The 26,747-nt window shown below is 47.8% G+C and overlaps 2 protein-coding genes across 3 annotated transcripts in view; one reads left to right on the forward strand and one right to left on the reverse strand.

Annotated features, from left to right (window-relative positions):
* Window positions 1–8,935, forward strand: part of LOC144147072 (arylsulfatase B-like) — a 48,479-nt gene extending 39,544 nt beyond the window's left edge. For both annotated transcript variants that reach the window (XM_077679111.1, XM_077679109.1), the window contains exons 10-11: window positions 4,640–4,817; window positions 8,723–8,935. In XM_077679111.1, coding sequence (XP_077535237.1) covers window positions 4,640–4,817; window positions 8,723–8,851 — 307 coding nt within the window. In that variant the 3' untranslated portion in view covers window positions 8,852–8,935. The remainder of the gene's footprint in view (window positions 1–4,639; window positions 4,818–8,722) is intronic.
* A 4,195-nt stretch (window positions 8,936–13,130) lies between these two features.
* LOC144146577 (beta-scruin-like) overlaps window positions 13,131–26,747 on the reverse strand; it is a 61,420-nt gene continuing 47,803 nt past the window's right edge. Inside the window, exons 15-16 of the mRNA XM_077678520.1 lie at window positions 15,963–16,177; window positions 13,131–13,347 (exon numbers count right to left, since the gene is read on the reverse strand). Of these exons, the coding sequence (XP_077534646.1) occupies window positions 13,133–13,347; window positions 15,963–16,177 (430 nt within the window). The 3' untranslated portion in view covers window positions 13,131–13,132. The remainder of the gene's footprint in view (window positions 13,348–15,962; window positions 16,178–26,747) is intronic.

Here is a 26,747-nt window from a genome sequence, read left to right on the forward strand (position 1 = left end):
CGAGCCATCTTGCCTTGAGGATGGGAATACCCGGAAGCGCAGATCGCGGGCGGGCCTCGTTCCCGGCAAGGCCCGAGTGCCCTGGGGTCCATACGATGGTGATTTCAAGATTTTCGGGCAAGGTCCGGAGGAGACGAAGGGCGCTTTCTGGTACCCTGCTGTACTGATACAGTCGGCAGGCCTGTTGGCAATCGGTAAGAAGTGTCACTTGTGGTTGGTTCTGGTGAATAGTTGCAGCATGTGCAATCGCGATTGCCTCAGCCGCTGTGGGTGATAAACTACAATAAGATGCTGCTGTGGCCACCTCACCTTGAGGTGTAAGGGCAACAATTGTGCTTCCTCGTGATCGGGGGTGCTGTGCAATGTCTGCGTACCGAACCTGACGGTCTTCGGAGTATTTTCTGGCCAGATGACGAACGCGAGCTTTTCTGCGGCCCTTGTTGAAAGCGAGTGCATGTGGCGGGGTATGGAGGCTACCCGGATCTTGCACCGTATGTTCGCCGGGATCGGGTGCGGGGCGTCGTTGGAATTAGGGGGTTCTCTCCCTATGAGTTGGAGTACTTTCCTGCCTGGTGGTGTTACGAACAGTCGGTTCAGTTGCGCCATGTGCTGAGCTTCAAAAAGTTCTGAGAGGGTGTTATGTATCCCGAGTTGTAGCAGTTTCTCGTTGCGGGTGTACGTAGGTAATTTTAGTGCCGCTTTATAGGTCTTGCGTACGAGGGCATCCCATTTGGCCTGTTCTCGAGGCTTGAGGGCCAGGAATGGCGTGGCGTACGTAAGCCTGCTGAGAAGCAGCGCTTGTACGACGCGGCACGTGTCCTGTTCTTGCAGCCCAAACTTTTTGTGGCTGATGCGACGAATGAGGTGGGTGAGCTGGGCTATGGTTGTTTGCAGTTGGGGTAGGAGGGCCGCGCTGGACCCATCATGGTGGAATGGGACCCCCAATATTTTTAGAGTCTTCACTTGGGGTATGGCTTGACCGGAGATGGTTACTTGTGGGTCAGGCGTCGGGAGAGGTGGGCGACCGCGGGTGCGGGACATTAAGACAGGAAGGGCTGATTTGGAGGGTTCGCAAGTCAGCCCTCTGGACTGGAGGTAGTAGATCGTGGTGTCGACTGCTTTCTAAAGGGCATCTTGTTGGTGACTACTCGAGCCTTCTGTGGTTCATAGGGTTATATCATCAGCATAAAATGCATGCTGAAGGTGTGGTATGGACTCCAATAGTGAAGGGAGTAGAAAGAAGGCTATATTGAATAGTAGGGGTGAAATTACCGACCCCTGGGGTGTCCCCTTGGCCGGAGTGTTGAAGGTGGGTGATACATGGGAGCCGAGCCGGAGTGTTGCCGTTCTATTTGTGAGGAACGTCCTGACTAAGTTATACGTTTTAGCTCCACGGTTGGTGTTAACGAGGTTTCCTAGGATGGTTGCATGGGTGACGTTGTCAAAGGTCCCCTTTATATCTAGTACCAGTACGGTTTTGGGTGTAGAACGGCTGAGATGATATGTGACGTGCTGTTTTAGTTGAATAAGAACATCTTGCGTCGAGAGATTTTGACGAAAGCCAAACATGGTGAGTGGGAAAAGTTCTGGTGGTTCTAGGTAGGCTGTCAAGCGTTGGTGCACTAGGTGCTCGAAAAGTATTCGAATTCACGATGTCAGTGAGATGGGGTGAAGCGATGCTGGGGAAATGAGCTTGTTGGGTTTTGGTATAAGGGTAATGTCAGAATGTTTCCACTCGGCCGGCACGGTTCCCTGTTTGCAATGATGACTGAACAGTTCTGGAAGTGAACCTTGGGAGTCATGGTCGAAGTTTCTGAGCAGTCAGTTGGTGATTCCATCTCTACCTGGCGTTGTGTTTCGGGTGGGACGTGCTAATGCTTGCTGGAATTCTGATTCTGCGAAATGAGCATCCAGTTCGCTGTTGGGCTGCCCCTTGCATTCAGTTGAGATAGGGGCCGGATGCGCCGTAGGGTGACCGAAGAGGTGGGTTTTGATGGCTTGAAGGAGTTCTCCGGGTGTAAGATCACTGTTTCTGATTAGTCGATAGATCCTGGTGTTGGTGATGGAACGGGACTTGGTATTTTCGATGAGGTGGCGCAGTATATGCCACTTGCGTTTGGTACTGACAGTGCCCTTCAACTGGTCACAAAATGAGAGCCAGCTTTGCTGCTGGAGTGTTTTGGCATTGTCTTGAGCTTGTTGGGTGAGTTGGGCTATGCGCTTCCTTTATTTCTTGTAGTGGCTCTGACGTGGCCATCTCTTGATAAGGCCTCGGCGGGCATCCCAGATGTGGAGGAGATGCGGGTCTACGTCAGGGTTGGTGTCCGTGAGGGCTATTTTCTGTGTGTGCTTGCGAACAAGTTTGTTAAGTGCTTCGGTCCATGCCGTGATGTCTTCCCCGATGGGTGGGAGCGGAGTGGGGTCAGCTCTGAATTCCGGCCAGTTGGTGGCTCTAGCCTTCTTCCTCCTGGTGGAAGAGTGGGTGAGCCTAATTGTAAGAGAAATTATATAGTGGTCGCTGCCCAATGTGTCCGGCAGGCGAGTATACTGAACGTTTGGTGTGTTGGTCGCAAAGTGAGGTCTGGTGTTGTATCCCGTGCCACACTCGTTTTTCGAAACACAAGATAATTCAATGCTGCATACCTTCTGTGAAATTCGGCACCATTTTTCCTGCTATCGGATTGCCAGCAACGCCAAATCATTGTCCGAATAAACCCTGTGCGGGTAATTTGGCCAGCCGTGTCCGCGAAGGCGATGGCGTCACGAGCATATTCAGTGGTAGATTTAGCGCAGGTGGGTAGTATGGTGCCGAAAGTTAAGGTAGGCTCACCTCCAAGGAGAAGTAAAAGTTAATTGCCTCCGGCGGTGTCGTTGCGGGAGAAATCATAGGCAAAAGCAACTTTGAAGCTAGTGTTTCAAAAAGCAGGAGTGGAGCAGTGGCGCGAAGCTCGAGGGTCATTCCTCCATCGACGACGATGAAGCAATGGATGGCACGTACACACAGCAGGAGCGATTGGTGGTAGCGAAGAAGGTGGCTAATCATAGAATCATTCCCTGAACTTCTGAAGTGAAACAACATAAGGACCGTGGCATGATTTGTGCCGACAAAATCAGCGTCCATCTGCCCCTAATTAAGGCTCAGGGGTCGTTGTGTCCCGTGTGCCGTAAGGCTTGAGCATATGCTGAGTTGCCGAGTAAGCCGATGATGTTGTGGGCCTTGCCGGGCAATTGCGCACGTGTCGGGGATAGCCGCAAGCTTGATGCGGTAAGAGCCATCGAAGCGGGAGATTAGCTTCCGACAAAGTCTAGGGCGGCGAGAAGGAGTCCACAAGGAAACTATAGAGCTCAGAACATAATGAGCAGAGCGCTAATCCCTTATCGTATCTAATTTTCTGGGAAGCCAGTAATGCTGAAAACCTTGTGCGGGTAAGTTCGCGGGCCGTGTCAGCGAGGTGGATGGCGTTCCCAGCACATGGAGTGGTGGGGTAGGTCGGTAGCATAATGCCTAAGGTTAAAGTAGGTATCCGGCAGTGTATGGAGAGTACCCGGCACTGTCATTGCGGGAGCAATTACAGGTAAAAGGGACATAGAGCAGTGTGACGTCCCAGGTATCAATAGTTGGAGACGTGCACTGCAAGCTTTTCAATAAACATTTTGCTAAAGTGCACAGTAAAGCTATTCGTCTAAGGCTGATATTCGGTCGCCAGTTGGTGCTTTGTTTCGCAAGAGCGAAATCACGAACCGTGACAAGTGGTGAAACGAGGTACTTAAAGGGAATCTGCCACCCTTCCTATAAACACTTCAACTCTTTCCTTCACATCTGGAAGACTGAGAAAGCTATAGTCATTACCTGCATGGAGCGGCACGGCGTGATTTGCTTGTCCCAGCAGATGCGCCTTTCGTTTCTGGTTTGCTTTTATGGTTGTATTTTTAAAGTGGCCATCGACTGTGTTCATTGCTGAAACTGAAGGAAAGAACAAATCCACGTTCGGGAAAGCGAGAACGAAATCTCTTTTGAACAAGCTTCTAAGTTATCTGATGGGCACAATGCAGCAATTTTTGGCTGAAGTACTTTGTTGCCTCCTATTCTAAGTACTGGATGTGTTTGTTGGGTACGTTCTGAAAGCATATAGGATTTCGAAATAACTGTAAAAACGTGTTGCACGGTGCCTTTAAGGGGTGATGCGATCTATGTGCAGGGGGCCATGGCAGCTGGAGAAATGTGTCAGAGCCAGCCAGCGATTCGTTGTCAGTGTTGTTGAAGGATGTCGCTGGTGCTACGCGCCATTGTTTACTTCTGCTTATCTAACAGCAGTAACTTGTTGTAGACTGCAGCAGAAGTAGACTTTGAATGGCGCAACTAACAGTTCGACTGCTGAGGCTACCCAAGTAGCCGAGGCTCGTGGACTTAGATTTAGAGAACCAGAGGTGCGGCATACGTACATGAGTTCCAAAGAAGTAACACTGCTGGGGTATGATATGAATGGCTAGTTGAGCCTGAGTGAGTCCTTCGAATTCGTGACGTACCATTGCACCAAATCTTGGAAATGACCACCTACCATTGCACCAATTATTTCGCTGCACTGTTTTGCAAAATTGGATGAATAGTGCTATGATCTAACGACTTCAATTAATGCAGGAGTTTTTATGGCGTCGACGACCTCCAGTTTCCCGAAGGCTGGCGTGAGCGGGCCACAGTGACGTGCGGCAATACGAAAGGCAAGCGCTCAAATTTTGTCAGCGGGGAGCCACCGTACCTGTTCAACCTCAAGAAAGATCCCTGTGAGCTGTACAACTTGGCACGCAAAAACCCGAGGGTATGCAAGCATTCCTTTGAGAAATTTGGGCAGCTTCCTACTAGTGGCGCGAAGACTGAGCAAACAGCGAAGCTGGCGGCCCAACTAGATTGTTCTTTGTTCGGCTAAGCTGATGCGTGGTTATGCTTCGAGACGCCGTCAAGTTGTCTGCGCAGTGTCATAGTTAGCACCCAAAAGAGTAATGAACACTCGGTCATTAAAGCATGTATATTGCACGCGGGCCCACCGAATCTGCGGGGAAGCCCCAAGAGTATCGGAGGGCACAGCGGTATGAGCGTTTGTTCAAAATTTATTTTGGACTTGTTCGGAGGCCACCGTTCGGCTTCTGTGGTTTGGCGTGTGGAATGGTGGGATTTACTAGTTGATTAACTTTATCTCTTCTCGGCCGTCTGGCTTCTTTTATTTTTCCAATAATAATTCTCTGTACACCGTAAAAAATGTACCACTCGTCGCAAAAAGCGATAGAACGAGCCACCCTGCGGCTTGTTTCCAAAGACATGCTTGTGCGAGTGTTATCGCGCCTCCGACAGGTGGCGACACGAGTCCCGCTCACTCGGCGAGGTTTTTTGCGCACGTTCGCCGGCCCTACCACAACCTTAAACAGCATCGTTGTTAAATTATGTGCCGGCATGTTCCACACAATAAATTCCGTCAACTGCAGCAAAGGACGGATGTGCGCGCAAAAAACAGCCAAACTTGACACAAACGAATGCATTAAAAGAATGAATGTGGGGTTGAACCGTCCAACCCCCTCCCCCAACCTTCGGCCACGCCACTGGCCGATAGGGCACGCCGTGGACTACAAAATCACGGCCCACTGCTGATGAGTGGGTCTATGAACTTCCCCTTTGTGATAGACAGCAAGGGATCGTAGCTCACAGCATAAGCTTAGGAATCGTTTTGGGCCCTCTCCTCAACACCTAACAAACGGGGCTACCCAGTGAACAGCAATTAGTGACAAATATGCGTGCGTATTCGCCTTTACTTGAACAAAAATCGCTGTAATCGTATTCAGTATCCTTAACATTTCCTTTGAACTAGATGTTTGCCTGTTATTCTTTTGCTCCTGGCCGATCTCATTCTGGCCGAAAGAGACGTCAATGATTGACGGTGCGTCGATGAGAATGGCGTCCACGGGGGATCACAGCTTATATTTCAGCTCGAGTTGCTTGTACAAATAAGTGGCATGTAAAGTAACTCCCCGCGAATCTTCGTGTTAGGCTGAATATGGCCATGAAAGCTATAATTCCGATACCGCTGGTTAGCCAATCTGCTACTCCAATGAAAACAATGAAGATAATGTCGATTAACACATTGGTTGTGAAAACTGTGGGATCTGTACCCAGAAATAACCTGAGGTTCATGAACACCTTGTTTTAGAAACGCAAGAATCGGAAATGGATATGGAAAAGCCCCTATGGTACAACAAAAAACAAAATTGACTTTTTCTTAAATGACAACCCAGGTGTTGTGCAAGCCATAGAGGTGCTAAGTAATATTTGGAACAGCGATCATAGGATGGTTAGATGCAAGGTAAGGCTTACTCTCAAAAGAGAAAGGAGGAAACTTCTGAAACCTAAGAAACCCCGCATGGGGTAAGTCAGGGCCAGACCACAAAGGTTTAAAAAAACTCTTAAAACAAATTCGCGCTTCTAGACGAGCAGAACGAGGTAAGTGTGCACAGCCTAAATTACAACTTAACATCGGCAATCAGTGAATCAGCAGCAGCTGTGGAAGAAGTAACATGTAGGGAACAAACTTAAAACGGTGAAAACGAAGGAACTAATTGCCGACCGTAAGAACATGAAACTGTCAAGTACGGCAGAAAAGATTGTATTAGTCGACCTGTTGAAACTGATACAGAAGCAAAACAAACGATATAACACGTATGTAATCGAGGAAACGCTCTGGATAGGACGAAGCTTAAAAGTAACTACGAGAAAGCTAGTCATTGGCACAGACAGGATGTACGCACTCAGAGACGAACAAGATAGCATTACGCACAACTTGGACGAAATAATAAAGGTAGCAGAGCGGCGATTTTACACCCAGCTGTCTCCCAGCGATATTAGACAAAAAACACTTAGTGCAAACTCGACTTGTGATGTCCCAGTGGTAACTAAAGAAGAGGTAGGAAAGGCTTTGAAAGGCATGAAAAGAGGAAACGCTACAGGTGACGACGGCATGACCGTGGATCTTTTGAAAGAGGGAGGACCTGTTGTACTGAAAAAGCTTGCTGTACTATTTTCTGAATGCTTGAAGACTCAAAAAGTGGCCATAGCCTGGAAAAACGCCAACATTATTATGATTCATAAGAAGGGAGATTCCAAGGACCTCAATAGTTACAGACCCATAAGCCCACTCGCAGTTGTTTACAAGCTGTTTACCGAAGTTATATTTAGCCGCATAGGTGAAAGCCTGGATTTCCAGCAACCCAGAGAGCAGGCTGTGTTTAGGAAAGGGTACTTAACCATGGATCACATCCATGTCATCCAACAAGTGATAGAAAAATCCGCGGAGTACACAAACCGCTGCACATATGGCTTCATAGATTGCGAGAAAGCGTTTGATTCCGTACTCACCGCAGCCGTTTCAGAAGCACTAAAGGAGCAGGGAATATAGGAGGCCTACGTAAGACTTCAAGAAGGTATGTAGAACACGGGCCGGATAACCCTCCAAAAGCAAATCGCTAAATTTCCGATCCGAAAGGGAGTAAGCCAAATAGGTACCATCTCGCCGAAACTATTCACAGCATGTCTGGAGGGGGTATTTAGAAAGCTCGAGTGGGAAAACATTGCATTAAGGATAAATGGAGAATACTTGAGCCATTTGAGGATTGAGGACGACATAGTCTAGCTAAGTGAGACTGCAGAACAGATATAAAACAATGCTTGAGGAACTACAGTCAGAGAGAACGGACATGGGGCTAAAAATAAATATTATTTTAAAATAAGCATGCCAGAAATGTCCTCTTCAACTTAGGGAAGAAAATTTTAGAAGTAAGAGATTATAACTACGTCGGAGAGATGATTAGCGCAGACCCCATCCTCGAGAGAAAAATCCCTGCGAAGAATAGGTATGGGTTGGTGAGCACTCGGCAAGCACTCCAAAATAATCAAGTGTAAGCTACCTCTGTCACTCGAAAGAAAAATCTACAACCAGTGCATACTGCCGGTTATAACTTACGAAGCTGAAACTTTGCGTCTTACTAAACAACTAGGACGCAAACTTAGGTCGGCTCAATGAGCCATCGAACGTATAATGTTAGGCGTAACACTCAGGGACAGTAAACAAGCTACCTGGGTCAGAGAACAAACCAGAATAGAAGACATGGTAGTTGAAATAAAGAAAGAAATGGCCGTCCATGTAGTTAGATGAACGGACAACCGGTGGAAAATTAGTGTATTAGAGTTGATACCAAGAGACGGGTTAGAAGAAGGGGAAGGCCATAATTCCGAGGTAGGGACGAGATAAATTTTGGGGTAAACTGCGGACTCCAACAGCGCAGGACAGGATCTTTTGTAGGTCAATGGGAGAGGCCTTTGTCTTGCAGCGACCATACTACGCTGATTATATAGATGAAAACTGTATGAGCAAGGCCCGGCGTGTTTTATGCAACGGACAATTCCTTGAGAACTTCTTGTTCAGCGCTGCCGCGGTAAAACAAAGATGCCATTGTGATTGTGTTTTTTTAATTCTGAATGAAATCTAAAAGCCATTTGGTAGCGTTTTTTAGCGTAACCTGTGATAATTGCACAGTTTAATAATCCTAAACGTCGTATCATCGAAGATTTTTGCTCTTGCTATAAAATTGTCACTTGAAGTCCTACGATTTCATGTGGCTGCTCATCTTATTTTAGCAAAGGCCAGTTTTCAAATAAAACCTGTTCGTTACATGCTTTCAGATGGTCAAAAAGCTGCAAAAGAAAATCGACCTATATGCGGCCACCTCGATGCCACCCGAAAACAAGCCCGTTGATGAGGAAGGCTTTCCTGAGAAACACGGTGGTGTCTGGGCGCCTTGGATGCGATGAGCTATTGTAGTGGGGGAATATTCGTGGGCGTTCAGCAATCTCACCATTGACTACCAATGAAAGACCACCTTCCTAGCATGATAGATTTTCCCTGCCTGTGAAACCTGAATGAAAATAAAGCTGAACTATCGTTTGCATTGGCTACTACTCAAATTTTTACTAAGCGATCAAATACTTTAAAAGAACACTCTTCAAGGCACCGGCATTTTTCGAATTATCATTTAGAGTTACGACTTTTACTGTTGCCGACTCCTAACTGTGATTGATAACTGCGTTCGCTGAGTTATCATTCTTTCCGATTGTATGTGGTAGGTGGTGGTAAAAACGTTTATTTGAGCTTTAGGGGAGAGGGAAGGGGAAGTGGTCAGCCTCCCATGTCCAGGAGGCCGCGAGCCCGCGCCGATTCCAGAGCTCGTTTCACCAGGGCGAGCTGCTGCTCCGGTGACGAGCTGGTCAGAGCCGACTCCCACTGTTCAAGGGTGGGGGAGTGAAGGGGGGTTGGGTGCTGCGGGCAGGAGAAGACTAGGTGGAAGGTGGTAAGAGGAAGGTCACACGCTTGGCAGTTATGAGGGAATAGGGATGGGGAGATGTGTGAAAGAATCGTGTGATTATAGAAAGTTTCCGTCTGAAGGCGGCGATAGACGTAGGCTTCATGTGGGATAAGGGATGGGTGGGGAGGAGGGTACCTTCTTCTGATGTTTGTGTAGTGGGAAAGGATGGAGCTATAGGTAGAGTCCAGCGGTGTTAAGGTGGTGCTTGCGGAATCTGGACGTCCTGTGGTATCTAGCCTTGCAGAGGGGAGTGCCCGGTTGTGGAGAGCGCGGGCTGCGGCATGGGCCGCTTCATTCCCAGCAAGACCAGAGTGGCCAGGGGTCCAAACTATTGTTATCTCTATTTCTTCGGGGAGACAGTGAAAGATGGAAAGAGCTTGAGGGGGTGCCAGGCCAGCTTGATACCACCGGCATGCTTGCTGAGAATCGGTGATGATGGTTAGGTAGGGCTGTTTTTGGTGGGTGGTGGTCGCATGAGCGACGGCGAGTGCCTCTGCTGTGGGAACTGGTAGCTGCTTGTAGGTGGCTGCAGTGGCGAGATGGCCGGTAGAGTCCAGGGTGACGAGGGTGGTGTGTGAACCGTTGGGAGTATGGGCGATATCCGTGTAGCGCGTTTGGGCGTCGGTTTCATACCGCCTTTTGAGCGTTCTGACACGAGCTTCTCGCCTTCCCCTATTGAACGTCGGATGCATATGCTTCGGAATTGTGGCGACCCTAAGCCGCTGGCGAATGTGAAGAGGGATGCGTTGAAGTTCGTGAGTTGCAGACGGGGTGGACCGGCCAATGGTGCGAAGCACGTTCCTGCCAGTGGGAGTAAGGGCCAACCGTTGTAGCTGTGAGGTTCGTTGGGCTTCCAGAATTTCACTGAGGGTATTATGCAGCCCAAGTTGGAGTAGACGCTCAGTAGAGGTAAATGTAGGGAGGCCCAAGGCATCTTTGTAAGTTTTGCGGATTAGGGCACCCAGCTTGGTGGTTTCTTGGGGTCTGAGATTCACAAACGGGGTTCCGTAGGTGAGACGGCTGACCATGAGGGCTTGGACAAGACGGCAAGTGTATGCCTTTTAGACCGTATGCCGATCCCCGGATTCGGCGTATAAGGTGGATGAGCTGGGAGACTGTTCGGTGCAGTTGGGGGAGTAGGGCAGAGCCTGAACCATCCCAGTGGAAGGGAACGCCTAATATCCTGATCGTGGTAGGAAATGGAAGATCATTACACTCCTGATAAGGTTTTGCTGCCCGGAATACATCATAGTTTAGACCTAGTGTGAAGAGTTTGCAAGTGGATAATGTAGCGCCTGATATTCTATTCTCTAAAAGTCGGTTATCCACGACGACACATAGCAGTACCTTACGCAGCGGCCGCCCCCTCGGATCCATCGCTGTGAACTGTGGTTTTTGGTATTTGTCTTCGGCACCATTACGTGAACTTCATCTAAAGCCACCGGAATGCATCTACGGAGTTCTCGTGTAATAAACGAGTTCTGAAAAGCTTTTCGTAGACATACGGCAGCCTTAGGGTTGGTTAAACAATTCGTTGAAATATATCCCATTTACCGAAAAATCATGGCGAAACCCACACTTTTGCCACTGACTATCATAGTGAAGGCTATCTATAAAGATCTGGCATGTTCGGCTGTGTGTTCGTGCATGGTAAGTGTAGGAACAATGACTGCTGCACATTTTCAACAACATCACTCATTCTCCTCTGCCAAAGCAAGCGGGTTTGGTCCAGGTCACGGCGGCTGTTTTCTAGATAGAGGCCAAAAACGAAAACATCCGTGTTTCAAGCTTTCGGCGCACGGCGAAGATCTCAAGGTGGTCGAAATCAATCAGGAGCTCTCTACTACGGCGCACCTGAAAGCCCAAGTTTGTCTTCGGCGAGGAAGACCCCAAAAGACCAGCTACTCTGTTGCGTGTGCACTAATACACTTTTTTCCCTCTCCAATAACTGAAATTCGGTGGGGCTATTTTCCCTCGGCTATGGTGCTCACTTGCTTACTTTTTGCTCTGCCTTCCTATTCGCTTGGTATAGTCGCGTACAAGTTAAGAACGACAACGGAAGTTGTCTTTGCGCCTCATATCTTCACCCGGCTGTTCCACAGCGCGGCGGTAAAAGGCTGTAACTGCGAGTATTTGGAACGTGACACGAGTCGTTCCCGTCATTTTTCGGGCTTCATGTGCTGACAAACTACTGCAGTGACGACAGGCAAACCATGTGAGCAAATCACACGACGTAACGCATTGTGTGCAATCTATTTTCGAAAAGCGAACGCGTTTTGACATTCGTGTCCACCGCTTCGGCGCTATGACACACTACATGACCTATTGTAGTTCTTAACTTGCATTTGCGCAGGAGGTTCAAATATTTGTGCGGAAGATTCAAACACGATTTGCAAAAACATTGTCTACTGCGGTGGTGACGCGCTGCGATATAGCAGCCGAGTAGCGCGCGCAACCTTGCGTTCGCTGATCACGCGATCCCCGCCTGAGACGCAGCAGATAAGAGCCATGACCGAGAAGACTGCAGTTCGCACTTCGCACAAATTTCGCATTGGGGAGTATTGTAATGGTCAGTGAATTTTTATGCGACTAGTCGCAGGCCCCATTGCCAGCGAGACGAAGCTGCGGTATTTGGTGATTAAACTAAGCCCCAACTGACGGAGCGCGCCGTCCCTCCGCTGCAATTTTTTGCCACGCTGGCTTCCACTGTAGCCGCCGGCGATGGGCAGGTCGGTATCTATAAAGTCGGTCGTATTACTGACATGTCCGCGCTTATCCGTACATGCTGCGCCACAGGACTAGGTCCAGTGTGCCGTTGCCACTCTCCTTCCGCGTCGGAGCAAAGGCGCACCGTGTGCAAATCGAAGGCGTCACGTGGTGTGGCACGTGGGAGCCAGCTCTCGCCGCGTGAGGAAATCCATGTGTCGGTAGGGCATCAAAGAAAGCATGCATGCAGCGTGTCATTAAAGCAAGCACATAAAAAAATGTGCCGCACATCGCCCTTTAACGTTTTTTCTTAATCTTCACTGTCGGAAATCAGGGGCAGATATGTTGCAACTGCATGCATAGCATTTCTCCGTAATTTTGAGTTCATAAACTTCGTTTGGACACCAGCATACGTCCCAAATACAAAGGAAAAAGATAAATGTCCTCCACACTGATTTATTTACACACAGGGTCCTCTTAAAAGCTAACCACAAGTACATTAGCAAAGCCACGAACAGCAAGCGTAACTGCACAGAAGCAGCAGCAAGAAATTTGCAAGAAAAAGAATATTCATTTACCTAACTGCACCAGATTTCAGCCCATTTCTAGTTGTTTGGAAATGTTCGACAGACGCATTCGTGATAAGTTGTTCCAGCAGCGCGGGGTTGAGGGACTGTGGCTCATCCACTTTATGATACAAAAACTAAACGGCAGCATGACCAGTATACCCAGGGCCGTTTTCTTCTAAATACTGAATTTGGTCGAGCTGTTGATTCGCCTTGGGTTTCCTCGTAGGGTGGACACGTGCTTAGCACATAACGCTCAACCCTTACCTTTGCTAAACCGAGCACGGTTAAGTGACGACTCACTTAGAACATTGGGGACACTCAATCCATCCTACGAGAAATGACAACAGTGACAATTGTGATATGGCGCTCATACATTGAGCTCAATCGTTTATATATACGTATAGAAATTTAGAGTGCAAGTCAACATTTTCTGTTAGTGTTGCCTACAACGTGCCTCATTCGGCCAGCCTCTGTTGGATCATGCACGTCAGAGATTTGCTCCGAAACGTCGGCGTCGCCGGAGGCACGCACACCGCGGCCATGCCGGTCATGGCTTCCGGGTACTCGGCCGGGAACCGGTAGCAGTTGTCGATTTGCAAGTACACTTCCGGCCTCTTCAGCGGACCGTTCAGCACGCTGCTGGTGCCGCCGATGACGTAGATGTTGGTGTCTGAAACGACAGTGGCAAGGAATTATCCCACCTAAACAAAGGAGAGGTTGAGGAAGGCGCAGGGGCAGTATAAAGTAAAAAAATGGGATGAGTTTCAACACATTCAAGCTCAAGAGCGACAGCATAGAGATCCACTTCGTCGTTGACGGTTAGACTCACCCCAGGAGCGAAGCAATCGTGGCCCTCCGGAGCATGGCGTAACCTGAGCTAGCCTTCGAGAATGTGCTACGCTGCAACCTTGGCATCCACCAGCGCGTTCCCTAAGAAGTTCTCTGAGCACACTAGGTGTGTCTGTGAGAGCACCATCTTTTAAAAACTTATCCTCCATCCTGCCAAACTTATCTGCCTTTCAGTCGACAAGCTTGGTCACTCCACCAGCTTGTTTTCAGAAACAAAAATATTCTCAGTCGTCCACGTGCGCACATGTGACGCATGGGAAATCGGTTAATGCGCGGCACATCGATGGGAGAGGTCAACCCAACGCGATCCTAGGGTGCCTCTATGCCAGTGCCACCGCACAGCGGACACATGTAAATCGAGGCACCCTACGCGATTCATCGTGTAGGCGCCATTCTGTGGTCTCAGGAACGACCCTTGTGAAACAGGACAAGCCCAGCGAAGAAACAAGGCTAAAATGGTCATTGGAACAGTTGAAACATACAGTTTTGCCAAAATTTTCTAGGCCACACTTTCGGTTTCTCGGTCACAAAGAATTCAAAGCAAAAGCTTTACGTTCAACTGTCACCAATTATTCCAAAAACGACAGTCTTTCCTGGGCTACTTGAAAGCAGAAATTTGGTCTGTCTGCCTGCCCTTCCCTGTCCCACCCTGCCCCGCCCCGCCCCGCCCCGCCCCGCAGCACCCTGCCCTGCCTGCCTGCCTGCCTGCCTGCCTGCCTGTCTGTCTGTCTGTCTGTCTGTCTGTCTGTCTGTCTGTCTGTCTGTCTGTCTGTCTGTCTGTCTGTCTGTGTCTGCCTGTCTGTCTGTCTGTCCCTCAATTCAGCCACCCGGCCAAAGCGAAATATCCATTGAACCAGATGTTTATATACCCACAACCATTCAGAAGCATCTAGATCTGATGTTAGTGTTATTACTTGTCGACATAGTTGACACGTAATAACACTAACAAAATCACACAGTCGCGCGCTGTCACCCGCGCAGCTATAGCTCTTGGCGGCATTCCAAGATCGCTCCTGGCAAGATTCCAGTAGATGGCGCGTAGAGCCCGCGTGGAGAATGGCCTTATAGTGGAGCAAGGCAATGCGGTAAACTTGAATTGATTGAGGCGGCAGTAGCGCCGGACGGCTATTGTCTTGACACAACATTTGCAACGAAGTAATCAGATGCGCGCTATTTTTTTATTACATAACGAAAGAAAGCTGTTTCCTCCAGATTTCTGGCACAAAACATTTCAGCCTCGCTCGAGAGGTAAAATTGTAATTTAAATTTTTTGAGGCCTATGCACCTTCCGCATGGCCTAGAAAAGTTAGACAATAGCCGTACTTGTTCTCTCTGTCTGTCTGACCTCCAAAAATTTGGGGTCAGAATTAAGCGCAGTAACTCGCCGAGCAATTTGCTTCGGAAGGCCAGTGCTCAACTCTAAATTAGGTTATCGACGTGCTTTAACATGACTATGTTAGCTACGTGGTTAACGACGCGCTTCTGGTTAACGACGTGCATGAACATGACGTGCTTTAACAGGGCCAGAGTAAGTGTCGATTATTGCAACGTCAGGTGTGTGAAGGACAGAATTGATATCATCATCCCCAGCAGCATCAACAGCGTACTTCAACCACTGCAGGACGAAGCCCTCCCCTGTATACCTGGAACCGCTCCTGTAATGCGCTCCTCCAGTCTATTCTTTGCCCCCAAATATGCTCACTTCGTCCGTTCATCAAGTTACTGGCCTTCGCCTTATTCTAGACCCGCCTCTAGGTATCCCCTCTTAGGCTTTGACCCTGGTGGTCAACCGGTTATTTCGTCTCACTATACGGCCAGCCGAACTCGATTTCTTTATTTGAACTATGATTTCATCTACTCCAGTTTGTTCCCTGGTCCAGGAATCTCGTTTCCTATCCCTTAACGTTACTCCTATCATTATCGTGGCCCGTTTATCGGACCTATGTTTGCTTACTAAACAACTTGAAGTTGTTCAGTAAGCAAAACTTGAAGCGGAAACTTGGGGCCTTACTAAACAACTTGAAGTTGTTTAGTAAGGCGGTACGTTTTCGCTCAATATGTCATCACCGGCAGGACGCATTGGTTAAATTTTGATTTCAGTGATATGGGTAGCTTCCCTTACAGTATTTGGGAGTGCTTGCAAAGTGCAGCCCCGCCCATACCTATTCTGTGCGAATATCTTTCTTGTATCAATACATTAAATACAATGGGGACGATACATGTACTGCGATTTCAGTGAGATACTGTAAGCCCGCCACCGACATCCCTTTGGCAGAAAACTGCCGTTTTATGGAAGTTTCACATAAAAATAAAATGAAAAGAAGAAAGAATGAGAGAGCCGCGGACTTCATAGATGGAGCCTTCGAGCAGGCTTGAAAGTACAGACTATGGCTCCGCTCAATGGTTCATTCCGGTGCCTGCTCACTGCCGGCTCACCGGCCACGGCGACGGCAGCCGCGTGCCTCGAGTGCACGGTGCAGCCCACGTGGACCCATCCGCTGGACTCGAGCACGTCCACGTCGCGGAGGCTGACCAGCGGTAGCCCGGGCTCAGAGTTGTCGTAGCAGCCACCGAGCAGCCAGAGCCTCTCGCCCAGCGAGGCCGCCGCAGGGAAGGCGCGGGGCTTAGGCAGAGGGGGACCCGCACTCCACCTGTGCAAGCACCAGGTCACGTACTTATTAAAAAACTCGTCCTGTGAGACTAAATTAGTTTAGTCGAAATGTTCAGATGGAGTCACTTTCAGTATCCCGAAATTCAAGGCGATAGCACTGTTGGATACAACCGGTAGTCCTGTAAACAGGCAAGCACCCCAAAACAGGGATTCTCCGTATTGCGATGTTTTGGCCGTTCCAGCCGCCTACAAGAAAAAAAAATAGCTCCACCAATAGACGGCGGTATGCACGTCGTACAATGTACGTCAAGCAGAGCGGACGCACGGTGAATCCTGAACTGGGCTTACTACCGTCAAGGCACGCAAAATATTCTTACGCGCCTACCTCGACAAAGTTAAACCGCCGCGCTCACATTCACTCACCAATTGATTTTCGGAATCACCTCTCAATTAAAGTCAGAGTCATTGCTTAGGATCTCATCAACGCTCACGTACCCAAGCTCATAGCGAGCTCAAGAATCAGAATTCACGCAGGTTAAGAACTAACATGTACTCAGATGGACTCAGTACATTTGACTACTGAGTCCATTTGAGTACTGAGTACCGGGCTGAGATCTCAGGTGGACACAAAACGGATGGGGATTCAAAGTTGAAAATTCGCGCGGGCTCAGGAATCATTAGGGCTCAAACTCGTGTAAATTCTTGTATTTTCTAAGACATGACGTCGTCACTTCAATCACGACAGAAAGAATGTACGGTCCAGATTAAGACAGCTATATTTGCCAAGTATTCAGCATGTTTACAAGTGGTATTCAGAACATTGAATTGGGAACAAGTGGGCGTAAGGGATAATGGAGAATGCCTCAGTAACCCCAGATTTTCTGATGACGTTGCCTTCTTAAGTAACTCGGTAGACGAATTGCGAAGCATAATTACCGCATTGGACAAGTAGAGGAGAATTCTGGGTCTAAAATGTAATATGCACAAAACTAATGTAATGCTCCATGGCCTCGAGGGGACACAGTGGTTTAAAATATGTGGCGAGGCAGGAGAAGCTGTAACCGAATATATCTACTTAGGCCTAGTAATGACACCGAATCCCATCCATGACGCAGAGATAATTAGAAGCATGAGAATGGGCTGGAGTGCATACGGCAGACATTCTCAGATAATGAATGGCAGCCTACCCTTTTATTTATTTATTTGGAATACCCTCAAGGCAGTTGCATTGAAGAGGGGAGTGGGTAAATACATAACAAGAAATAAGAAAAATGCAGTACAACGAACACATTGCGAGTACATATCACCTCTAAAACAAACGTAAAACAGTAAATAAGGTTGTAATCATTCTTTTACAACGTGAGAAATGCGGCTAAGGTATACATGTTGTAAGGAGTAATACAGGAGGTCAGTTGCAATTTCGTGTCACTTTTGGCGTTCCTGGCAAAACACATAAAAAATAAAATAAAAACAATAAAAACAAAACAGCAAAACAAGTGGGATTGGCAGGAACCATTGTATCGCTACAGACAATAGACAAATCTAGGTGATGAAGTTGCACACAGCGGAACGAAACAAGTCCGGGTTGCTAATCGTAGCGACATCAGAAGGAAGATGATTCCAGTCCCTAGAGGTACATGGAACGAAAGAGTGAAAAAAGGCTTTGTTTTTGCAAGTAGGAATACCAACTTTGTGAGCATGGTTTAAACGGGAAGATACGTATGAAGGGGGACTAAGTAGTGCGTTGTGAAGCATGCTGTGTGAATATATTTTATGGAATAAGCACAAACGTGCAATTTTGCGTCGTGACGTCAGAGATGGGAGATTCAAGTTAGTTTTCATTCTAGAGACACTGGCTGCTCGCTGGTAGTTAGAAAGAATAAATTGTGCGGCGTTATTCTGAATTATTTCTAGCTGGTTAATTAGTACTTCAGTAGATGGGTCCCATATAAATGAAGCATAGTCAAGTTGTGAACGGACAAGGGATTGGAAAAGGAGCGGTTTTACAGAAGAAGGAGCGGAATGAAAATTACGTCTTACATAGCCAAGCATTCGATTGGCTTTATTGGTGATATAATCAATATGACGATTCCAAGATAGGTCAGCAGTGATATGAACGAGCAAGTATTTATATGAAGTAACAGCTTCGAGGATTTTCCCATTAAGTAAATACGGGTGCGGGTTAGTAGCGATACCGCAAAATCGCATTGATTTGCATTTATTAGTATTTAATGTCATTTGCCATGTACTACACCAATGGGATATGGAACTGATGTCGGACTGAAGTGTGCATATATCAATATCGTTATCAATCTTCCTAAAAATGAGACAATCGTCAGCGAATAAATGCACTGATGATGAAACACACTCAGGCAAATCATTGATGTAGATGAGAAAATGTAGTGGACCCAGAACGCTGCCCTGGGGTACACCTGAAATAACCGGGCTTAAAGATGAAATGGTGTCATTGGCTGTGACAAATTGCTGGCGATGCACGAGGAAGCACTCAATCCAATTAATTATGCCGGTGGCGAGACCTATATTTCTTAGCTTGTGAAGAAGTAACGGGTGAGGTACGTTATCAAACGCTTTTGCGAAATAAAAAAAATGCAGTCGGCAAAGGAACGGTCGTCAAGAATAGAGTGAAGCTTGTTAGTAAATAAAATTAACTGGGTTTCGCATGAAAAAGACTTTCGAAAGCCGTGCTGTGCGGGGTCAAAAAATGAATTAGATTCAAGAAAGTTGGCAACATGAGAATAAATTATATGTTCAAAGATTTTACGCGGTATGCTAGTGATAGAAATTGGCCTGTAATTGAAAGGGGACTGTTTATCTCCAGATTTAAGGACGGGTACCACTTTGCCTATTTCCCAATCATCAGGGATATTACTTTGTTCAAGTGATTGCTGAAAAAGTTTAGCTAGGATAATAGAACAGTTGTGTTTGGTACTTTTAAGGAATTTGGAATTAATACCATCAACGCCAGAGGAAGAACTAGTTTTAAGTGAGTCAATAATCTTAAATATTCCATTTGGGTCAATTTGCAGAGGGTACATCGCTACATAGGCCCGACCCTTAAAGTTGGGTAAAGAAGAAGTGGAACTGGAAGAGAAAGCATCTGAAAATACTTTGTTCAGTGCACTAGCACACTCATTATTGAGCATTGGTTCGCCGTTTGCGTCAATTTACGTTATTCGAGAATCTTCCGTAGGGTTGACGACGCGCCAAAATTTCCTCGGGTTATTTTGCAAAAAGCTAGGCATCGTATTTGTCAAGAAGTCTTGCTTTGCAATTTTGACCGCTGTAATATACTCATTCACTGCTGAGCGGTACAAGGACCACCTATAAATACTGTGAGATGTCTTGAAGAGACGGTACAGCCGCTTCTTTCGGTTTGATAAGCGCCTAATATTTTGGTTATGCCAGGGAGGATTGGAATTACACGGTATTTCCCGAGTAGGTATGAAGCGATCTGTTAATTTAATGATCTTGTTCTTAAATAACGCCCAGTTGCATTCTAGCGATCGTTCATCGAATCCATCTAAGTAATCAACTATAAATAAATTCAGTTCACTATTTATTTCCGCAAAATTGGCTTTGTTATAATTTCGAATGGTTTTTGTTTTTTTGGAACGTTTTTGCACTGGAATTGTTACAGTTAAGTTTAAAAGGGCATGATCACTCATTTTGGGCATGTACGTTATTTGCGAACACTGATCAGGGCAGTTTGTAAGAACAATGTCCAACATATTCGCGGTAGTTTGCGTTACTCTCGTAGGTTCCGATACTAATTGTGTTAAACTAAAGGCTAAACATTAGTAAATAAATTGCTGGGTACTAGATGAAAACGGTGTCGAAAATGGTATTGAGGCCGACCATTCAATTCCTGTGTAGTTAAAATCACCCAGTAAGAAAATAGGACATGCTGGGTTTCGGGATACAACCATGTTTATAGCATCGTGAAGGTCGTAACGAACGTCAGCGAGGAATTTGTTGGGCGATAGCATGCACCGAAAATTATTCTGCGATACGACAGCTCAGCAGACACCCACACGATTTCTAAACCAGACGGTATGTTAAGTGAAAAGGATTCGAATTGTTTTTTAGCAGCCACGAGACACCGTCCCCTTGCCTTGCGTCCCTATCACGGCGATAAAGATGGAACTGGTTAAATGAATCAAAAAGTTCACTATCACGTATATTCCTATGGAGCCAAGTTTCCGTTAACACTACAATATCTGCAGATGAAGAATTAATTGCTGCTGACACTTCAGTGCGCTTGCTGATTAAGCTTCTGATATTCGTGAATAAAATAGAAGCATGCGTAGAATGGGAACTACTACCACTACGGTACTACCCCTCGTTATCCGCTATCTTGGTGAAACCGGAGGTTGTTCGGGAGGGGCAGCGGACACACCGTGAGTATTGCTTTCATAGGAATAAAGCGTGGTTGCTTCAATCACGGAATCTGTTACGTGGTCGTAAACGTAGTATTTATCATTCAGAAGAAGTTTGTTATACTTTAGTTTGAAGGACGGAGAGTTGGGCTGCGATTTGGCAAATTGGACTAGTTTTTTTAAATGCAGAGCATTTGTTTAACTCACGATGTCACCCGGCGTTGTCGGCGTTGGCGTGCCTCGGCGTCCGCAACAGCCGTTCCAGGTGCGCCCTTTCCCCCACTCCTGCTCTCCCGCATTTCGCTACCCTCCTCGCTCTCAACAACAGGTCCGCACCCCTCCCCCTACACTATATAAAAAGGGCCCATCTCCCGGCGAGGGGGACTCGAGTAAATGCGTCGCATAGGGGGTGGGTGTATTGCGTGAACGTTTAGTGTTTGGGGAGTTGGTGGTAGTGAATGCGTTGTATCAGCAGCTTCTTGACGTAGTTTGAATGAGTCAAGGATATAAGGCGCGTTCATAGCCTTCCATTCTGTGTCGGCTTTGTGGCGCAGTGGGTAGAGCACCATGTACCTTGCGTTCCGCCCGCAGGGTCGTGGGATCAAAACCAGGCGCCGGTAAGTATTATTTTTTATATAGTGTAGGGGGAGGGGTGCGGACCTGTTGTTGAGAGCGAGGAGGGTAGCGTGATGCGGGAGAGGAGGAGTGGGGGAGAGGGCGCACCTGGAACGGCTGTTGCGGACGCCGAGGCACGCCAACGCCGACAACGCCGGATGACATCGTGAGTTAAAGAAATGCTCTGCATTTAAAAAATAATACTTACCGGCGCCTGGTTTCTATCCCACGACCCTGCGGGCGGAACGCAAGGTACATGGTGCTTTACCCACTGCGCCACAAAGCCGACACAGAATGGAAGGCTACGAACGCGCCTTATATCCTTGACTCATTCAAACTACGTCAAGAAGCTGCTGATACAACGCATTCACTACCTGTGGGCGGAACGCGAGGTACATGGGGCTCTTCCCACTGCGCCACAAAACCGACACAGAATGAAAGGCTACGAACGCGCCTTATATCCTTGACTCATTCAAACTACGTCAAGAAGCTGCTGATACAACACATTCTCTACCACCAACTCCCCAAACACTAAACGTTAACGCAATACACCCACCCCCTATGCGACGCATTTACTCGAGTCCCCCTCGCGGGGAGATGGGCCCTTTTGCGAACTAGGCGTGTTGCAGGCGAGAAGTCTTGGGTAACGTTTACATTGCGCACATTCAGATTATTCTTTTCGTGAAGAATTTTTTATTTTGTTTTAAAGCTAGAAAACTTAACTATTATTGGACGGCATCCTAAAGGTGAAAACTGTCCAAGACGATGCGCACGTTCAATGCCACATATCTCGCCCTGAAGGCAAGATGAGAGCAAGCCAAGGATTTTTTTGTTCTGTTTGATCCCAAGTTTCTTTTCCATCTGGCAAACCACGAAAAAAAAATTACACCATCTTCCCGTGGGGAACCCTGATGAGGATGCGAAGCATCGTGGCGGTTCCGTGTGGTTCCATTGTGTGGCCGTTATGTTGAGTGATCTGGTTTTTACTAGCGCCAGAGAGAATTCCGCATCCGGGTCCACACGGGTGGCAAAGGCACGCAAGTGCTGTTGTGTTACGGTGAATAGGCGGTGGTTCCCGAGGCGCCGAAACTCGTCCATCATGTTCTTGTCGATGTTGTCTTTGTGGTAGAATCGGTGGTCTCCGTCAGCTTTCGTGAGATAAAGGTTGTTGACATTGGTGCACCGGCTGAGAGCAATGTGCACGCCCTCCTCTTCGCAGCTTTGTCTTCTCGTTCTTCTTCTTCTTCGGCGGTTCCCCTACGGGAAGATGACGGTGGTTGAACGCGAACCTATCTCGTGATGAATTCTTTGGTTGGCCAATCCCTAGGGGCATCCTGCCACAATCAGCATCAGAGGCGCTGCGGACGGGGCTGGTTGAGCTGCAAGGCGCGTGGCGCTTCCCGCCACAGCTTTCCCACGGGAAATTCAGCATCCCCCTCTGAAGTTTTCAGTTCGTCGTTTCCGTTGACGTTCAGCTTCGCGTGCCTTCGTTGTATCAGTAGCTTCTTGACGTAGTTTGAATGAGTCAAGGACATAAGGCGCGTTCGTAGCACTTACTCCTGTCCCGGATTTGTAGCGTAGTGGGAAGAGCACCGCGTACCTGCCGTTGCGGCCAGAGAGTCGTGGGATCAAAACCGGGCGCCGCTAGCTATTTCTTTTTTTTTATAGTGTAGTATCGCGGAGCTGTGGGTGTAAGGAGGAGAGTTGCGCGTGCGCAGTGAGCGTGTGGACGGCGCCGCCATCAAGCCAGGCGAGCCTAAGAAATGCTCCTAATTTAAAAAATTACCCCACCTTCCCGCGAGGGGAACCCTGTGGAGATGCGACGCATCTTGGGGGTTCACTTGGTGTTTCCGTTGGGTTGATTCTCTAATTGCGTGAAACGTGTGAGGAACGCGTATGATGTATTCTTTATTTCTTTGGCCGGTGCTGGAACGAGCGCGGCTATGACACAACGTGGCGCGGCTATGACGCAACACAATCCACTTTAATCCAATTCAATCCAATCCAAATCCAATCCAATCCAATCCAATCCAAGCCAAGCCAAGCCAAGCCAACCCAATCGAATCCAATCTAATGCCCCTCGCGAGACAGTGTTCGCTATCGGAGAGGAGTGGGGGTGAGCGGCGGAAAGCGCAGCTCGCGCGGCGAGGAAAATGGGGGAGGGGTGTGGACGAACAACAACAACGGTATGGAGGGACAAGGCGAATGAATGAGATGCAGTCGCATCTAAAATAAGGTTATCCCTCCTAGCCCTATCTTCAAGTTCATCCACTCGAGACTGAAGAAAATGATTTTGTTTTTTAAGGTCGTCAATTGTAGACTGCAAATCAACCTCGATCTCTTTTAAAGCTTGCAGTTTTTTTTCAACGACTGTCAGTCTAGTTCCGATAGCAGCCAGTCCAGCCTCAATAATTTTTGACTTGCATGAACCTGCGCAACACTTTCCTTCAATTCGTTATTGCTTGTTTGTATTGTCGTTACTTGCGCTTGCACAGCCTTTAAAATGCTCAAAATAACGCTGCCATCTCCAGTATTACTGTCGTCAGTAACACTACTAGAACCAGCGCGAGTTTTACTAGTTGGACCAGCATTCGTTTCGACGTCCCCGGACAGCAACAAAAGTTCAGCACAATATATACACTCTGTCAGAACAGCGCAAAGCACCCGTGGGCACGGGAACAGCAATAAACATCGGTTGCTACTTCTTTGCTACTACCCTGAAGAAGAAAGTGAAGAAAGTGTATGACAGCTGCACCGTACAGGTACTCACCTACGGGGCAGAAACTTAAAGGCTCACTAAAAGGGTTCAACGCTAACTGAGGGCAAATCAGCGAGCAATGAAACGGAAGATTAGAGGTGTAACGTTAACGAACCAGAAGTGCAGAAGAGAGCGGAGTGGGTCAGGGAACAAACGTGTGTTGAGGACATATTAGCAGAACTTAAGAAGAAATGGGCGTGGGCAGGGCATGTAATGCGAAGGCAAGATAACCGCCGGTCATTACGGGCAACACAGTGGATCTCCAGAGAAGGCAAACGTGGCAGAGGGCGACAGAAAGTTAGATGGGCAGATGAGATCAATCGGTAGGTTTGCGTGGATAACTTGTTCGTAGTTAGCACAGGACCGGGATAATTAGAGATCTATGGGAGATACTTTTCCCTGCAGTGTGCGTAGACAGCCTGATAATGATGATGACTGGTTAGGTGATGATGACTAGCGCCGCTTACAAGCGAATGTAAGTACAGTAGAACCCCGAGTATACGACTCTCTTGGGCAAAAAGCGTGGGAAAACACGGCCATCGTGAAATCTGAACAACAAACTAATCCTTTGCAGGGCTCGAAAAGTGAAATCACTATAAAAATTAAATGTTGAAAGAGTAATGCAGTGCAGGTGCCAATCACGCTGTATTAAAACAAATCTTGCACTGCCGTCAACTGCCGCTATTGCCGCCGACGGGTGCGAATCATGCCACAAGCGATCAGAAGAAAAACATGTGGAAGCCTACCTATCAGCGCAACCTTGTTGGCAATTCACTGCTGAGTTGGGAAACAGAAAACCTACATAGTGCCCCTACGACCGCTGCGTAACAAGACAAGAAGAGACGAATGCGAGAAGAGGGGGAATGCGACTTTGCAGGGGAACTGGCCGCGGCTGGAGGTGAGAGAACCGACAGATTAGACGGACAGGAACCCGCCGCGGTGAATCTGTGGCTATGGAGTTATGCTGCGGGCCCGCAGACGCGGGTTCGATTCCCGGCTGCGGCGGCAGCTGTTCTGATTATGGCGAAAGGGGAAAATGCCCGCATGTTCGAGATTTTGGCGCACGTTACAAGAGCACTTAAACCGGATTCCAAAGGTAGCGATTTTAGTTGAGCAATCGCTGGAGTACTAACCCAGGAACGTTCGGCCGAAAAATGATTTAAAGCGTTGGGTATGAGCCGAGTTATTGCTCATTAAAAAGGGTCCGCAATAAGGCCTCGAGTTTTTACCCCCTCATCGTGCCTCCAAAGCACTGTGGAAGCTGTGACGTCACCGACCAGGCGCAAGACTACCTAGAGAAACAGGGCAAGGCCCGTGCTGGTTCGAGATGCGCGCAGCAATTGGCTCCGTTGGGCGGTACGTCAGGATTTTATATCTTTGATTGATTGATTGATTGATTCATTCATTCATTCATTCATTCATTCATTCATTCATTCATTCATTCATTCATTCATTGATTGATTGATTGATTGATTGATTGATTGATTGATTGATTGATTGATTGATTGATTGATTGATTGATTGATTGATTGATTGATTGATTGATTGATTGATTGATGTTATGGTTTAACACGCCAACGCAACGCAGGCGACGAGGCGCGCCTACTAGAGGGCTCCGGATTAATTTTGACCACCTGTGGATCTTCACTATGCGCCGAAATCTTGCACACACGCGCATTTTTACTTTCCGCCTCCATCAGACAAGCTGCCGCCGCGGCAGATATTTTTTTATCAGTGGACGGGATTTTCCGCCTACTACAGCCACTACTGCTGAGAGATTCCGGTCGGCGGTCGGCCGGCATCGATGACAGTGCGGCTGTGCTCCTCCCGTCAGCCGCGCTCGCGTCGACGTGTCGGCACGTCACGTCGGCATCGCAGTCGGCAGTCAGTCGCGTGGTATCGTCAGAATATTAGGGAAACAAGCCTTTGAAGGCAAGATAGTGGTTGTCCCAAACACAACATGTTCGATCACTACAGTAATTAAAATTTCCACCGACTAGCAGCCCGTCAGCGTTTCTGCATGCGGCGCTGTTGCGGGGAACTGGTCCTCCAAGGTCGAAGAAAAGACTTTGCATCACCGCAGTTATTCAGAAACCGCTTCACGAAGCCGCGCCGACGACGATCACCATCGCAATCTTTCACTGCACTATTACCCCTTTCACGTATTTGCAAACTGATTTTCAGCAATAGTCCCGCTGTGGCAGGCGCTGACAAGTTTTAGGTGCTGCGGTGTATGCCGTGTCGTGCATACACCGCAGAGTGGCTCCTTGCCGACCGGGCTGCGTATTCCCAAACCATATCCCGTAGGGGCCCAGGCCGACCACACCCCCTAAGCAGGGGCGCAGCCAATGAGGTTAAAAAATTGCAAATTTTTAACCTCCTTGGACGCAGCACCGTGACGTCTCTACCTATATGTGCGCGACTTCATGCAAGGTGGATTTTTTTCTTTTTTCCCCCTCCCCTCGTTTCGGCTACTTTGCTGGTGGCCGATGGTTTCGCTCCGCGGGCAACTTGTGTTGTACTATTTATATTTTTATTCCTGCTATTTCTTGTTTATACATTTGTATACTTTTTTGCGTGTGTGTGGCTTACAGTTGAGGCACGAGCTGTGACACAATGCTGGCGAATAAAAAGGCCAGACACTACCGAAATATATATATGTGGTAGCTTAAAATGCGTCGCAGGAAACAGGCACAAACTGCTCATCTATACCCATCAGTGGATCTCTAAAAGTGACAATTCTTTGCCGCTATTTGGACTCCGAGATCACTATCGTAAAAATAGTGCGCCAAGGAGATAACTTTTTTACTTAGTTTTATCTCTGCGGCGACTACCGTGAC

The sequence above is a fragment of the Haemaphysalis longicornis genome, unplaced genomic scaffold (genome assembly GCF_048455015.1).
Source record: "Haemaphysalis longicornis isolate Haplotype H1 unplaced genomic scaffold, Haemaphysalis longicornis Haplotype H1 scaffold_7, whole genome shotgun sequence".
Classification (NCBI taxonomy): Eukaryota; Metazoa; Arthropoda; class Arachnida; order Ixodida; family Ixodidae; genus Haemaphysalis; species Haemaphysalis longicornis.